We start from the raw sequence: 15,580 nt of genomic DNA on the forward strand, positions 1-15,580 counted from the left end.
CAATACAACTACTGGGTTAGTTTCCATGGTGTAACAAGTCCCCAGACTCTTGCTAAAATGCCTGCAAGCCGGTTGGAAAGTCAGGCTGTCACTGTCTAATTCTCTTCTAGTCCATCAACTAATTCTGGCAGCAGAAGCATGAGACAAGTCTAAACCTTCTTCCCTCCCACCAAATCAAAGGGGAAAGCACCCGTTCCCTTGAATGCTCAGAGAGGACTAATGGGAAGAGACCTGTGTATTTCATAAATCTGCCGCCACAGAATCTACTATTTGCTGCATATTTGCACTCTGGAATCTAAATGTGCATTAAAAAGTCTTTGTAGACCTCAAATATCAGGGGGTAGCCGTGTTAATCTGTATCTATAAAAACAACAGGGAGTCTGGTGGCACCTTAGGTCTGGTCTATACTACCCGCCTGAATCGGCGGGTAGAAATCGACCTCTCGGGGATCGATTTATCGCGTCCCGTCGGGACGCGACAATCGATCCCCGAATCGGCGCTCTAACTCCACCAGGGGAGGTGGTAGTAAGCGCCGCCGACAAAAAGCCGCAGAAGTCGATTTTGCCGCCGTCCTCACAATGGGGTAAGTCGGCTGTGATACGTCGAATTCAGCTATGCTATTCACGTAGCTGAATTTGCGTATCTTAAATCGACTCCCCCCTGTAGTGTAGATGTACCCTTAGTCTGTTAGTCTTTAAGGTGGCACCAGACTCCTTGTTGTTTTTGTAGACCTTCTGGTTGTGAAGGGAATCTTAAAAATATGAACTGTAAGTAAGTGATACTGTGTTTCTTCCCAAGACTGCAGACAGCTTGATCTTCCCCATTCATCTTAATGGGGGTCCAATCTGAAACCTAAAGATGACAGTTTAAATATCAACTTTGTTAACTATTTGACTGATGGTCATTTTAGTAGAAACATCTAGCTAATGTGCTTATTCCACAATCCCAAACTTGCTCCTACACCTCCCCAATTGCCCCAAACTCAGACTGTCCAATATACAGCTGCCAAAACATCATATTTCACCCCCCTCTCTCCTCCATCTTCTACTATGCAGCTCTGGATTGCCAATAACAAATTTGGAGGCATAAAAACTGAAAACATGAACAAAGTGTAAAACAAATGTAATTTAATTTCAAAATAAATAGCAGAGGCCACTATACTGTTTGGATTATGACTGTCATGTTAAAGCCAGTAAAAGCGTCCAATCTCAAATGTAAATGAAACGGATGCAGAATTTCCAGTCTGCTGCATTACAGCATTGCAAAATCCAGAGACACTGAAACAGAATTTAGGCCCAGCTTGCCATGGAATGCATGGGGCTTCCCTAATAAGTGAATTAAATGACAAGCCATTCTCACCCTGCTAGTTTGGGCTACAAAAACAGAGGTACCACTTTTTGAAAGCCTCTAAACAAGACAAATAATTCCAACTTAGACTGCAACCCAAGCCCTACCTGGAGCACGAGAGGAGAGTAAGCATTTACTTTTGATTCTTAGGCTAACGTCAGGATTTGAGGGTCCCACATTATAGAAGTTGGTGAAGCAGGCCTTGGTTCAGCAAATCAAGGCACGGTTAACACTCACGTGATCTGCTAATTGGGTTATTCTGAGGGTCACTCCTCATTCCTCCATTTTTAGTAAATGTTTGGTGGTAAATTCTCTATACATGGAAATGAGGGATATCAGCAGCACCTGCGATTACAGTTGGAAGACACTGTGCAAGTTTCCCATGAATGGAGAACAGATGAAGGAAATAAAACCAGACTCTTAGCACTCAGCAGTGGAGCATGGGAGACTGAACTCCTCTCTCACTCCTACAGGTGATCCTTCCAGGTCCAGGTTGAGACACACTGGCATGGTGATATCTGGGGGCAACTTGCCCTGTTACTAGCCATACTTTATTGAGTAAAGAAAGTCCAGTGGCTAGAAGCCGAAGTCAGGAAAATCCGAACTGGAAATAAAATGCACATTTTTTGGACAGTGAAAGTAATTTGCCACTGGATTAGACTACCTAGAGATCCTCTTTCCCTGGGATCTTTTAACTGAGATTAGATATCTGTCTAAAAGATATGCTGTAGTTCAATCAAAAGTTCGTAGGTTCAATGCAGGAAGAACTGGGTGAAGTTCTCTGGCCTGTGTTAAGTAGGAGGTCAGACTAGTTAGAGGTGTGCATGAGTACTGCAGTGGAGCACCCATAAGGATAAACATCTCGAAGAACTCAAGTTACAGAAAGGTAAGTGACCTCTCCTTCTCCATGTCCAGTGAAGGCAGGACAAGAACTAATCAGATTAATCTGCAGCAAGGGAGATTAGATTAGATATTAGGAAAAACTTTCCAACTATAAGGATAGTTAAGTACTGGAACAGGCTTCCAAGGCAGATTGTGGAATCCCTGTCATGGGAGGTTTTTAAGAACAGGTTGGACAAACACCTGTCAGGGATGGTCTAGGTTTTTTTGGTCTTGCCTCAGGACAGGGGGCTGGACTTGATGACCTCTCGAGGTCCTGTCCAACCCTACATTTCTATGATTCTGATTCTATGATAATAATGGTCCCTTCCAGCTTTACAATCTATGAATTCCAAGTGCAAGTGTGGCCTTCAGGCACCGGGGCTGTCAGTCCAGCACTTTTCAACAGCATCAAATAAGGATTTTAGAAGAAAAAGAAAAACAGAGAGAAATATGCTCCCAAACAATGTGTAGGACACATGTCCCCCTCCTTCCATGGATGAGCAAGGGAAAAGACATTTAAAAAATACTCAGTCACTTTGCACTGTAGTGAATGCTGGTGCCAAGGCACAGCTCTCATTCTAGACTAGAACTGGGCAAAATATTTTCAGCAAATAGTGCATTCACTGAAAAATGCATTTTTCAAGGGCTCTGAAACCATTTGCAAATGTTGGTCAAATTTAACAAATAGTTTTGGCCAAAAAAAACAGACAAAAACATTTTTGAAAAGGTCAAAATACCTTAGAAAAAATCAAAACAACGTTTTGAAAACGTCCATTTGAACGGATATTCAAAACATTTAATTTGGACCCACATGGAATGTTTTCAGTTTTTGTTTGGGTGAGAAAAACTCAAAACATTCAGTTTCATTAAGAAACAAACCGATTTCCCCCCCACAGATATTGTGGTTCAGCAACAGAACAGAAAAATCAATTATTTGCTCAGCTGTATTCAAGCGCCAGTTTTTATTCTGGGATTATCCACCACATTGCACAGGCTGGTTCTATGCTCAGTCTCCCAAAGGCCTGATCCAGGAATCTGGCACCTACCTACAGCATAGATCTCCATGTTGATGGTGAAGATGGAGTGGGAGCGGGAAGAATCCTTGTTCATCAGGGTGTAGCCCACCGCTCGGTTTCTCCAACCCGTCTCCATGATGCGCTCGCACTGGGCTACGCTGTGCACGGTGTGCAGGGAGAGCCCTTTCACATACACCCCTTTCTCTGGGTGCTCCTTCAGCTGCAAGCAGGAAGAGCACAACACAACGATCAGAACAGTCTCTTCTGGCCTTAAAATCTATGAATCCATGAACACAGGTTACAGCAGGACCATTAGACTCTGAAACACCACAGACCACTCTGGAAACTTTCCAGGAGCCCCTTTGCATATGAAAGGAGGAAAAGGCAGTTATGTGCATAATGGGACACTACAGCAAAACTCTCATGGCCAGCTACAGAACAGCACTCTGAAGCAACTCCCGAGGGGTGCTGTGTACCTGCTGAGCACCCACATCTCCCACCAACTTGGAGGTTGCACCGTGCTCAGCAATTAGGCTTTGGCCCACCCCACTACACAGCTGTAATGTAGCAGACAGCTGTATTTGGCTGTAACCAGGAAACAGACTATTTCTGAAGTATGAATAAAAGTACAAAAAACCTTTAATGGTTCTATATGCAACAGGAACTAAAGTCAAGAGTTTGTTGCTTAGCTCAGGCATCTCCAGTGTCACATGGCGCTCTGCTCCCCTACTCTGAACTGCCCCTTAGCTGCGTCTTCAACTTCAAACATTAAGAAGATAGGTCAAGGGTTTCATCTGCCATAGCATATCGCTCTTGTGTCTCTGGTTATAGGGAGTTTACTACATCAAGGGTTTGAGGGCTTGTCTTCACTACCGTGCTGCAGGGTGCCGATGTAGCACATCTGGTAAAGATGCATTACGTTGACAGGAGAGTACTTTCCCATCAACGAAATTACTCCACCTCAACGAGAGGCAGAAACTATATTGGTGGGAGAGTGTCTCACGGTGACATAGCGAAGTGTACACACAGCTTTAAATCAATGTAACTTATGTTGCTCAGGTGGTTTTTTTCACACCCCTAAGCAACATAACTTACATCGACTTAAGTGGTATGTTGTCATAAACATACAGCTAAGGGTAGCATAAAATAACCTGGTTGGCACCTGACCAAAAGGACCAATAAGGAAAGAAGATACTTTCAAATCTGGGGAGGGGGAGGTTTTGTTAGGGCTCTCTTTGTGTTTCTCTCTCGGACAGAGAGGGACCAGGGCAGGAAAAAAAACATCTCCTAAAACCCTACCTGAAATAAGCATCTAAGATTACAAAAATGGTAAGTAATAGCAAGGAAATGCATTAGATTATCTTTTGTTTTGGCTTGTGAATTTTCCTTATGCTAAGAAGGAGGTTTATTCCTGCTTTTTGTAACTCTGAAGTTGAGCCTAGAGGGGAATCCTCTGTGTTTTAAATCTTATTACCCTGTAAAATTACCTTCCATCCTGATTTTACAGAGGTGCTTCTTTTACTTTTTTCCTTATAATAAAGTTCTTCTTTTAAGAACCTGATTGGTTTTTAGTGTCCTAAAAACCCAAGGGTCTGGTCTGTGCTCACTTGGTTAACCTATTGGTTGGTATATTATTCTCAAGCCTCCCCAGGAAAGGGGATGAAGGGGCTTGGGGTGGATAGTTTGGGGAAATAGGAACTCCAAGTGATCCTTTTCCTGAATCTTTGTCTAACTCACTTGGTGGTGGCAGCAATACCGTCCAAGGACAAGGAAGGGATTTGTGCCTTGGGGAAGTTTTTAACCTAAGCTGCTAGAAATAAGCTTAGGGGGTCTTTCATGCGGGTCCCCACATCTGTACCCCAAAGTTCAGAGTAGGGAGGAAACCCTGACATATGTAGACAAGCCCTGAGACACAATAGTGAGGGATACTGATATTAGGTGCTCTACTGATCCCCTCTGCACCACATGGGCATCTACATGGCATTGATTAAACTCCAAAAATCCTGCCCATCATGCTCAGGACAAGTATAAAATCTGGGTGTCAGTCTTTTCTTTGGTGACTCCAAAGTCCTGTTCTGGAGAGAGATATCCCCAACACATTAAATCTCTAATAGAATCCTCCCAGCAACTAAAATTCCCACAGAGGGGACTTTTCATAAAAGAAGTTACTAAAGTACATGTTTTTTCTTTTATAGCCTTGAGTGATCCATCAAATCCATCACAGGAAAAAGTGATCAGGATAGCCCACTAGGATCACAAACACCACTTAGGCTCCATTCTCATTGGGGCTTTTAAATGTATTTGAAATCATTTGCAAATAGTTATGGCCAACATCATTTGAGTTGGCCAAGGTCCTATCTACACCACAAAATAACTGAGTCGGGGGACCAAGCTACAACATGGTTGTCCTGATGTGATTTCAAACATGTGACAGATGTTAGTCACCTTGCTTAATGCACTTCTGGAAAGCGCTCTGACACTCCTGTGATAAATGCACTATAAGAACCTATCTAGAATAGAACAGAATCAGGTTATGAGAGAGTTAAAAACTGTAGTGTAGACTGGACCTTAGTCATGTTCCCTAACCAAGCTAAAGCCCTGGACTGCCTGGGTTAACCCAGTTACAGGATCAGGGTTAGGTCAATCTATACTATAGCTTTTAACTGTGATATATGATAATCAGGTGACTGGGATGGCTAAAGTTAGGAGTGCTGTGGAAGCTTAGTCCCTGGCGAAGTCCTCTCCAATGACCATCTCTGATCGGCTGAAGGAATGGCACTGCCTTGCATGGGAGGAAGCTGTACTTAGCCTACTAGGGTGGAATGAGGACATTCCACTCACTTGACACTGCACTTCAACTGAGTGTGATGTCTTCCAAGCAGAGCTCAGTGAGGCCTGTTCTCTGCAGGGCTTTATTTCATGGCAAGTGACTGAGTCCCTGAGGTGCAGGGGTGGCCAGGAGTCACCGACATTAAAAGGAAACAAATACAATTAATAATACTAATGGGATTTCAGAGGAGAAACATGTAGGGCTGCAGGGGGCAGAAGATCTGCGTAGGCTTTGTGTATCCACAGGACACTGACTCACTTAATTACTCTGTAGAAGCAGCTACAGCCAGAAGCTGTCACCAGCGGTGACTGTGTTACCGTGGAAACAGTTCTGCCCAAGCACTGCCCTGCCTGTGCCAACAGCAGTCGTCACGTAAACCAATGTCATTATTGATGTGGAACAAAAAGCAGGAATGTGCAGGAGGCTCCTTCTAAAATAGTGACCCCTATTTCTCCCTAAACACACACACTCTCTCTGCAGAGCGAGGAAACGGGGACCCACCAGGGATTTCACCCCTATAGGGCCAGGCACATGCTAAAGTTCTGTCAGAGTTTCAACATTTCTGTGCAGCAGATGGTGCTAGTACCTTGGTATTCCTTATACTGAATCTTGCTGGCATGTAAATTAGAAGAGAAGAGAAGACATGCAGCTCCCCACAGGAATGCATGGGAAGGGCAGAGATTTGCAAAGCTATTGTAAGGCAAATTCTTTGACTGTAAAACAACAATCAATAGAATTATTAATTGTATTAATTTTACTGTACTACATCTTTGAAACTTTCTGCCTTTCCCATGCATTCCAATGGGGAGTTGTACCTCTGCAGTATCCTGTCAATAAAGCATCAGCCATTTTTAGAGATAATGAGATCATCCACAGTCACATTAGATCAGATTAAAAATGGATAAGGGACAGAAACCCTCCTTCTTCAGTGCATAAACCAGATACTAACTTATGGGCATCAGAAAGAAACTTCCCCTATGTGCAGGCTACTCCATAACGGTCCACTGGGGACTTCTTGCACTGTCCTCTGAAGCATCTGGAACCGGCCACTGTAAGATAGGACTTGCCACATTGGACAAGATCAATGGTCCATCCAGTTAGGTGTCCTATGTTCCTAACTAGACATAACCTAACGTTCTTCCAGGCCCCTCCAAATCCTTTCTCTGGCTCCCCTCTCCTTCCACGTTGAGCAATTCAGCCTCACTTTCAGGGTTTTGCACAATCCCTCTCATTCTTACATCTCTGTTTTCATTACATCTTTCCCCTTCCCTTCCCTATGATCTTGTGTATCCTCTCTCCTGACCTCTTCTTTCCATGTGTCCACTTTCAGCATCCTAACTCCTTTCATGCCTCCCTGTAAAGTTGAGGCAGATTCCCACCTCCTAGCCCAAAGCTGGGACCTTGGGTTCAGTCCTGCAGCCCTTACGCATACTGGCTAATTGATAGACCTCAACAAGTTATTCTAAATGGGGACTCATCATGCAATTGGAGCCTTTCTAGTGGGGCTCCACACAGGGATCTGTTCTTGGTCCAACACTACTCAATATCTTTATCAATGAACTGGAAGAAAATGTCACTGTTGGTAAAGTTTGCACACAAAAATTGGTGGAGTGACAAATAATGATAATGTCAGTCCTACCATAGTGGTTTTGTAATTATTTTTGTATTGCATTTTAAATTGATGCCAAAGGTGGCAGGAACCAGTCACAGGCATTCTTTTGTACGTGTTCAGTTAAATTCAAATACCTACATAAAATAACAGAAATAAGTTTGGTCTTGTGAGTTGCATATTCTAACAGCCACCATCAAGAATGAGGAACTTTGAAATCAATTGTGGAGAGCAGCTGAGTCTAACCTTTCGTCAGGGTAAAAACACATTGATGATAACTTTCAACATTGATTTGAAGCACACTCTACTTTCATGTACAAGGATGTAGTCAAACCTGGGTCTCAAACAATAAAGGAAAGTATGAGATTTGGGGGAATGGGACCAGACTGTAGATAAAACTCACTAAACATAATAAGAACAGTTTTTGTCACATCCCAAATGCTTCATGTTTCAGTTTCTGCAAAAAGTTTCTGCTGGGTTCTCCCATTTCTATTAGGCATGCCTGATAGCAGTCAGAGCAAATTAAAGCACATCCTCATTTAGCCATAATGACTTTATGATCTCCTCACCTCCAACTTTTGCTTGGTGTCGGCTCCTAGCAAATCTCTTATGTCTTCATTGTAGATTTCCAGGTAAGAGACTCTCACCAAGAACTTGGTGTTTTCAGCACACTGTACAAAAACAAGAGATGGGATTTTAGGGGAAGTTTTTCAAAGGTGCCTAAGGGAGTTAGATACCTAAACTCCAATTGACTGTCAATGACAGTTGGATGCCTAACCCCCCTTGGCTTTTTTGAAAATACTTAGTCTTCAGAATAACTATTTAGTTCACATTATATGGGACCTTTCAGATTGTAAACTCCTGCCATACAATACACAGACACAGAGAAGTGTATACCTAGTGTGGTGGGCTGGTTTACACTGGTAAATACACAGCATCGAGAATATTCAGCTTGGAGTAAAAGTACCTTGCCCTTTTCTAGCACCATTCAGCAGAGGGCTTCATAGCAATTTATAAACATTAATGACTTAAGCCTCACAACTTCCTAAGATTTAGGCATTATCCTAGTTTTACTGATACGGAAACTGAGGCAGAGAGAGAAACACTAATTTGCCAAAAGTCACACAGTAAATGTGGTAGAGCTGTAAACAGCACCTGAGTCCCAAATCTCAAGGACTCTGTTGGACTATACATATGTCCACTACTGAATCATACATACTCAGCCAACCAGAACTGCATTCAGTGCTCATGTACTCATCATGTGAAGATCTTGGCAAGTTGACAGGAGGTCTCCTGCTATCCTACTGATAATTTGGGGGTGGGAAGAATGTGGCTAAAGCACTGAGGAGGAACTCAAGAGATCAGAGTTCTATCCCAGCTCAGTGACAGCCTTCCTGTGTGATCTTGGGGAAGTCATTTCCCTGCTCTGTGCCTCAGTTTCCCCATCTGTAAAATGGGGGATAATACTTCCTTACCTTGCCATAGGGTTGTGTGGATAAATTCATTAATGTTTGTGGGGCTCAGATACTATGGTGGTGAATACTGTAGAAAAACCTATTAATAAATAGCTTATAACATATAGCCCCAGACCCTCAAAGATATTTAGGCACCTAACTCCTATTGAAATCAATGAGAATTAGACACCTAAATACCTTTGAGGATCTGGGCTACAGTCCCTGCTACAGCAGCCATTTCACTTCACTACATACCTGTACGCTCTCAAACACATGTTCGAATGCTCTGGGAATTATGCCTTTCTGCGTAGGAGGGTCCACAATGCCCTGCATGGTAAATGACTTCCCACTGCCAGTCTGGCCATAGGCAAAAATGGTGCCATTGTAGCCCTCAGTAACACCCTGGAAAATTCAAGAAAAACATAAAGATAATAGCCATTATCTTCGTCCTTCACATGTTTTGAATCAAGCTACTAAGATTCTATTCTATCACCTAACAGTGATTTTATAGGGAAGGAGAAAAACTGCTGGGTGAGCAAAGAAATTGCAATGTCATCTGTAGGTGGATGGAACGCAAGCACCTGAGCTGGAATTTTGAATTTCTTCTGGAAAGTCCCATGGGACCTTTAATCTCTACAAACCAAGGACTTGGTTTTACATCTCATCCAAAACCCAGAAAAATAAAAAGAATGGAAAAGCTGAAGCGGAAGAAAAGTAGGGGCAAAAGACAAGCTTCCTAGCTCAGGCCATAGACTAAGAGAATAAAATAAAATACATTTCACTGCTGTATAAATGCAGTGGTTTCTCTCAAACCCCAGGGGCTGACAGAACAGAGAAGGTCAAAACAGGAAGGGCCCTTTGATTATAGTATAGAAAATTAGGATACTTTTGCTTGTAGGTCAGAAGGTACTCGGAGGACTGGAGAGACAAATGGAACTCCAGCTGATTGTGGCTAAAAGGGAAGTCTTAATCCTAGAATAATGATAAGAATGTTATTTCTCATCTACTCACTCAAATTCATCCTTTGCAAAGCTGGCTAAAGGAGGGAGTCACCTTTCCTTCCTTCCTTCCTTCCCATCTCAGCAAGACGTGAAATAGATATAACTTTACGAATCACCACTGGGTGACGGATTGACTGATTTTTTAAAAAACTGAATGCAAGATTCCCCAGATGCAATGGCAATAATACCTAAACAGACGTTTTGAAAAAAATGAACCACAGACTGAAATATGGTTAGGGAGAGAGGCTGCGAAGAGCCGTCAATGAGGTAAGGGGCAAAGCCCTGGTGAATTGCTCAGCCCCCTGCTGTGAAGCCCTCCCAGCCCCCTGCTGATTGAGGTCATTCCCTCCTTTGCCAGCTTCAGAGATGCCTTTGAGTGAGCAGAGGAGAAATACTATGCTAATGTTCTTCAGTTTACTGTAGTGCAGGGATCGGCAACCTTTGGCATGCGGCCCGCCACGGTAAGCCCCCTGGTGGACTGTGCTGGTTTGTTTACCTGCCGCTTCCGCAGGTTAGGCCGATCGCAACTCACCCTGGCCACGGTTCGCTGTCCCAGGGCCGCAGTGGGGCTCCAGGTGCTGGGGCTTCCCCTGCCACCCCCCCCACGCTTCTGTGGGGGACCAGGGTCAGGGCGCTGGGGCTTTTCCCCCCCTGCCCACCCAGCACTTCTACTGGAGAGAGGGTGGGGGGGGGGGGGTTTGCCGTGCTGCCCAGCAGCTTCTGCTGGGGATGGGTGGTGGTGCGGGGAGGGGGCAGGGGGGAGGAGACTTCCCCCGCCCTGTGCTGCTGCCATGGAGCAGGGTCAGGGTGCGGGGGCTTCCCCAGCCCTGCCCGCTTGGCAGCTGGGTCTCCGGGCTTCCACCGGTGGCAGCGGATTTTTTCCGGGGGGTCCCCCAGTTGGCTGGGACTCCTGGGCACGGGCCCCATCGGCCCAGTGGCTAATCCCTCCACTGGCTGCCAGTATTAAAACATCCTTGGAATTTCTAAATATTACAGATGACAATTTCCTAACTCAAAAAGTGTTGCAGTCAACACAGGAGGACTCTGCATTAACTAAAAACTAATGGTTGCTTAGGTACAAGTGACCATGAATTGGTCGCATTTATAATGTGCAAACAGAATAAAGTCCAAACCAGTCATATGTATACTTTGTGCTTTAAAATGGCCACATTCACAAAGCTGAAAACATCTGCCAAATCAGCTGGGAGGAAAAATTTAATTAGAAAAATATGATCGATCATTTGGAATTGTTTAAGAACACTTTATTAGATGCCCCAAAAGCCACAATCAAGGAAGAAGACCGTACTGGTTAAAAAACTGACCTGGTTTAGAGGGGAAGGGAAAGCAGCTATAAAAAAATGAAAAAAATAATACATAATAAATTAAAGAAAGGGGAAGTTGATAGTAATATATATAAACCAGACGTTAAGAAAAGGGACACACAGAGAAATCTATGGCACGCATATTTAAGCACAGTAAGAACGAGTTTTTTGAGTATATTAGAAGCACAAAAGAATCTTGACCATGGTACTGGTTCACTGCTAAATGCAAATGGTAGAATTATCAATAATAATGTAGAAATTACCAATAAATATTTCTGTTCAGTACTTGGGAAAAAACAGATGATGTAGCCTCATCATATGATGATTATTACACTCTTTCCATTCCACTACGAGATATCTCAGGAGGATGTTAAACAGCAGCTACTAAAGTTAGACATTATAAGATCAGCAGGTCCAGACAGCCCCTTCTGGATGCAAGTTGTCAGAAGAGGGCAAAGGACCTCTAATGTTGACTTTAAACATTAATGTTGGAACAACAGGGAAGTTCCAAAAGACTGGACGAAAGCGAATGTTGAGCCAATATTTAAAAAGGGTAAATGGGATGACCTGGGTAATTATAGGCCTGTCAATCTGACTATGGAGCTGCTGATATGGGACTTGATTGAAAAAGCATTAAAGGAGGGGAACATAATGAATGCCCAATCAACGTGGGGTTATGGAAAACAGATCCTGTCAAAGTAACTTGATATCTTTTTTTGATGAGATTATGAGTTCAGTTAATAAATAATAAATAATAATAATAGTGTTGATGTGATATTCTTAGACTTCCATAAGGTGCTTGACTTGATACTGCATTCAGTGTCGTAGCCGTGTTGGTCCAAGGATACTAGAGAGACAAGATGGGTGAGATACTATCTTTTACTGGACCAACTTCTGTTGATGAGAGACAAGCTTTTGAGCTTACACAGAGCCCTTCTTCAGGTCTGGGAAATGTACTCAGAGTGTCACAGTTAAATACAAGGTGGAACAATATTAAGCATAAGGAGTTAACACATATTTCAAGGGACCATTGAAATGTATGTAGCTGTGATGCTCTGAGTATGTTTCCCAGTCCTGAAGAACAGCTCTTGATACTGCATGACATTTTGATTAAAAACAAATGGTACAAAATTAACATGGCACACATTAAATGGATTAAAAGCTGGCTAACTGATAGGTCTCAAAATGTATTTTTAATTGAGGAATCATCAAGTGGTTTTGTTTCTAGTGGAATCCCACAGGGATTGGTGCTTGGCCCTACATTATTTAACATTTTTATCAAAGACCTGGAAGAAGACATAAAATCATCATTGATAAACTTTGCAGATGACACAAATTGGGGGAGTGGCAAATAATTAAGAGAACAGGTCACGAATACAGTGCGATTTGGATCGCTTGGTAAACTGGGCACAAGCACATAATATGTATTTTAATATGGCTAAATGTAAATGTATTCGTCTAGGAAGAAAGAACATAGGACATATTTACAGGATGAAGGATCTATGGGATGGATATTGTGGTGGATAATCAGATGAACCTGAGGTCCCAGTGCAATGCTGTAGCCAAAAGGGCTAATGTGATCCTTGGATGCATTAAACAGGGGAATCTCAAGTACGACCAGAGATTACCTCTTTATTTAGCTCTGGTGCAACTGCTGCTGGAATAGTGTGTCCAGTTCCAGTCTCCACAATTCAAGAAGGATGTTGAAAAATTGGCGAGGGTTCAGAGAAGAGCCACAAGAATGATGAAAGGATTAAAATAACTGCCTTATAGTGATACAGTAGAACCTCAGCATTATGAACACTTCGGGAATGGAGGTTGTTTGTAACTCTGAAACGTTCATACCTCTGAACAAAATGTTACGGTTGTTCTTTCAAAAGTTTACAACTGAACATTGACTTCATACAGCTTTGAAATTTTGCTATGCAGAAGAAAAATAATGCTTTCCCTTTATTTTTTAGAAGTTTATGTTTAACGCAGTACTGTATCTGCTTTTTTTTTTTTTTTTTGTCTCTGCTGCTGCCTGATTACATACTTCTGGTTCCAAATGAGGTGTGTGGTTGACTGGTCAGTTCATAACTCTGAGGGTCTACTGTAGATGCAAGGAGCTCAATCTATTTAGTGTAACAAAGAGAAGGTTAAGGGGTGACTTAATTACAGTCTGTAATGACCTACATAGGGAACAAATATTTATAATTGGCTGTTCAGTCTAGCAGAGAAAGATATAACACAACCCAATGACTGGAAGTCGAAGCTAGACAAATTCAGATTGGAAATAAGGTGTAAATTTTTCACAATGAGAGTAAATAACCATCAAACAATTTACAAGGGTCACTGACAATTTTCAAATCAAGATTGAATTTTTTTTCTAAAAAATCTGCTATAGGAATTATTTTGGGGGAGTTTCATGGCCTTTGTTATATAGGAGGTCAGACTAGATGATCCAATGGTCCTTTCTGGCTTTCAAATCTATGAATCAAGGAGACAGTGCAGCATGAGGTCACATTCAGCGGGTTTTCTTCATAACCATAAAGATTAAAACTTTGTAGGATTTTTTAATGAAAGTTTAAACTCTGCCAGGGTCGGCTCTAGGCACCAGTGAACCAAGCACGTGCTTGGGGTGGCACAATTTCAGGGGCAGCATTCCGAACACCTTTTTTTTTTTTGCTTCGGCAGTTGCTTGGGGCGGCAAAAAAACCTAGAACCGGCCCTTAACTCTGCAGCAATTGATGGAAAGGCCTTGCCTGCCATTGCCAATCTCCCAAGCCACCCATTCGCCATGGAGAGTCTCTGCGGCTCACAGATCACTTTTGGCCTCACTCACCTCCACCAGCGGGTAGGCAATTTCATTGTAGATCTGTTCAGTGTTGTGGCTCTCATAGTACGCCCCGTCGAAGGTGAACTGCTTGGGGGGCTCGTCAGTGGCCCCAGGGTTCTGGATGAAGCACTGGCCCCGGGGGCTGTCCAGGCTGACCACGGCTTTGCAGCTGAGCGCCTTCTCTCGCTCGTTCATGGGCCGGCAGCGCACGATGACCTTCACCGCCTCCGAGGCCATGTCCGCAATCGCCGGGCAACAACCTGGCCGCCCGCAGAGGCGCTTCCGATGGCGCGGGGCGGCTGGGGCGAGCCCGGCTCAGGGGGCACGCTCCCAGCTCACCCCAGTGTGTGTGTGTGGGGGGGCAGTGTCCGAGGGGCAGCGGCAGCTTTGTATGGTGCTGGAGAGAGCCGGGCATGGGCAGAAAGACTCACTCACGCCGGTGGGGCGGCAGGGACCGGGGGCGGCAGTGGCGGGCGTGTGGGACGGGCGGGGGCAGTTTCTGTGGCATGGGCGAGCTGGGGCGAGCCTGGCACGGGGGGGGGGGGGGGCCCCGGCTCGCCCCCGGGGGGCGGGGGGGGGGGGGGGGGGGCGCTGGGCGGAGCCGATCTGGACCAGGCCGCCGCCGGGCCGAGGCAGCAGCGCCGAGCTCCGCTCCCCGCCCCCGCCGCGGCGTTCGCCGTTACCAAGGGGCCCAGGGAGCGTCGCGCAACGCCGCTCCGCACTCTCTGCCGCAAGGCTCCCGCTCCCAAGGGGCCGGGCGAGGGAGCGTCAGCCAATTCCCATCCCCGCTCTCTGCCGAAAGACCGCGGCAGGCCCCTGGTCTGGCTGAGCGGAGCCGCCCCCTGGGCTCTGTGGGTGGGGGTGAGGGGCTGCTCGGGGGACTGTCGCAGCCTCCAGCTGTTGGGTGCAGCAGGGCACAGGGCGGCCCATTGCAGGGAGCTGGGTGGCAGCGCGGAGGGGTGCAGCTGGCACCGCCCCAGCCCTGAAGGGGAGCAGGGGGGCAGCACCCCCCCAGGCTGGTGGGTGACGTCTGGCTTGTCTAGGCTAGGCCACAACTCCAATTGAAGAGCTGCAGGGGCAGCGCAGGCCACTTCCCTCCTGCCCTGCTGGGAGCAGTCAGCACGCCAGCGCCCAGGGAGCGAGCACCCCTCTGGCCGGGGCAAGCCGTCATACGGCGAGGGCTGGCTTTAGCCACACTCCTGCTGTGGTGGCACAGAGGGAACCTTCCCGCTACATGCTGAAGGGCACCTGGTGCAGAGCCCAGGAATTTTTAGACCTTCTTGTCTGAAGGAAAATATCTT

The 15,580-nt window shown here is 45.1% G+C and overlaps 1 protein-coding gene across 1 annotated transcript in view; it reads right to left on the reverse strand.

Annotated features, from left to right (window-relative positions):
• The window catches only part of KIF17 (kinesin family member 17), a 38,313-nt gene extending 23,509 nt beyond the window's left edge, over positions 1–14,804 (reverse strand). The window contains 4 exon segments of the mRNA XM_029913572.1: positions 3,276–3,465; positions 8,254–8,355; positions 9,394–9,540; positions 14,286–14,804. Coding sequence (XP_029769432.1) covers positions 3,276–3,465; positions 8,254–8,355; positions 9,394–9,540; positions 14,286–14,516 — 670 coding nt within the window. The 5' untranslated portion in view covers positions 14,517–14,804.
• Positions 14,805–15,580: the final 776 nt, after the last annotated feature.

The sequence above is a fragment of the Terrapene carolina genome, unplaced genomic scaffold (genome assembly GCF_002925995.2).
Source record: "Terrapene carolina triunguis isolate 2854851 unplaced genomic scaffold, T_m_triunguis-2.0 Scaffold714, whole genome shotgun sequence".
Classification (NCBI taxonomy): Eukaryota; Metazoa; Chordata; order Testudines; family Emydidae; genus Terrapene; species Terrapene triunguis.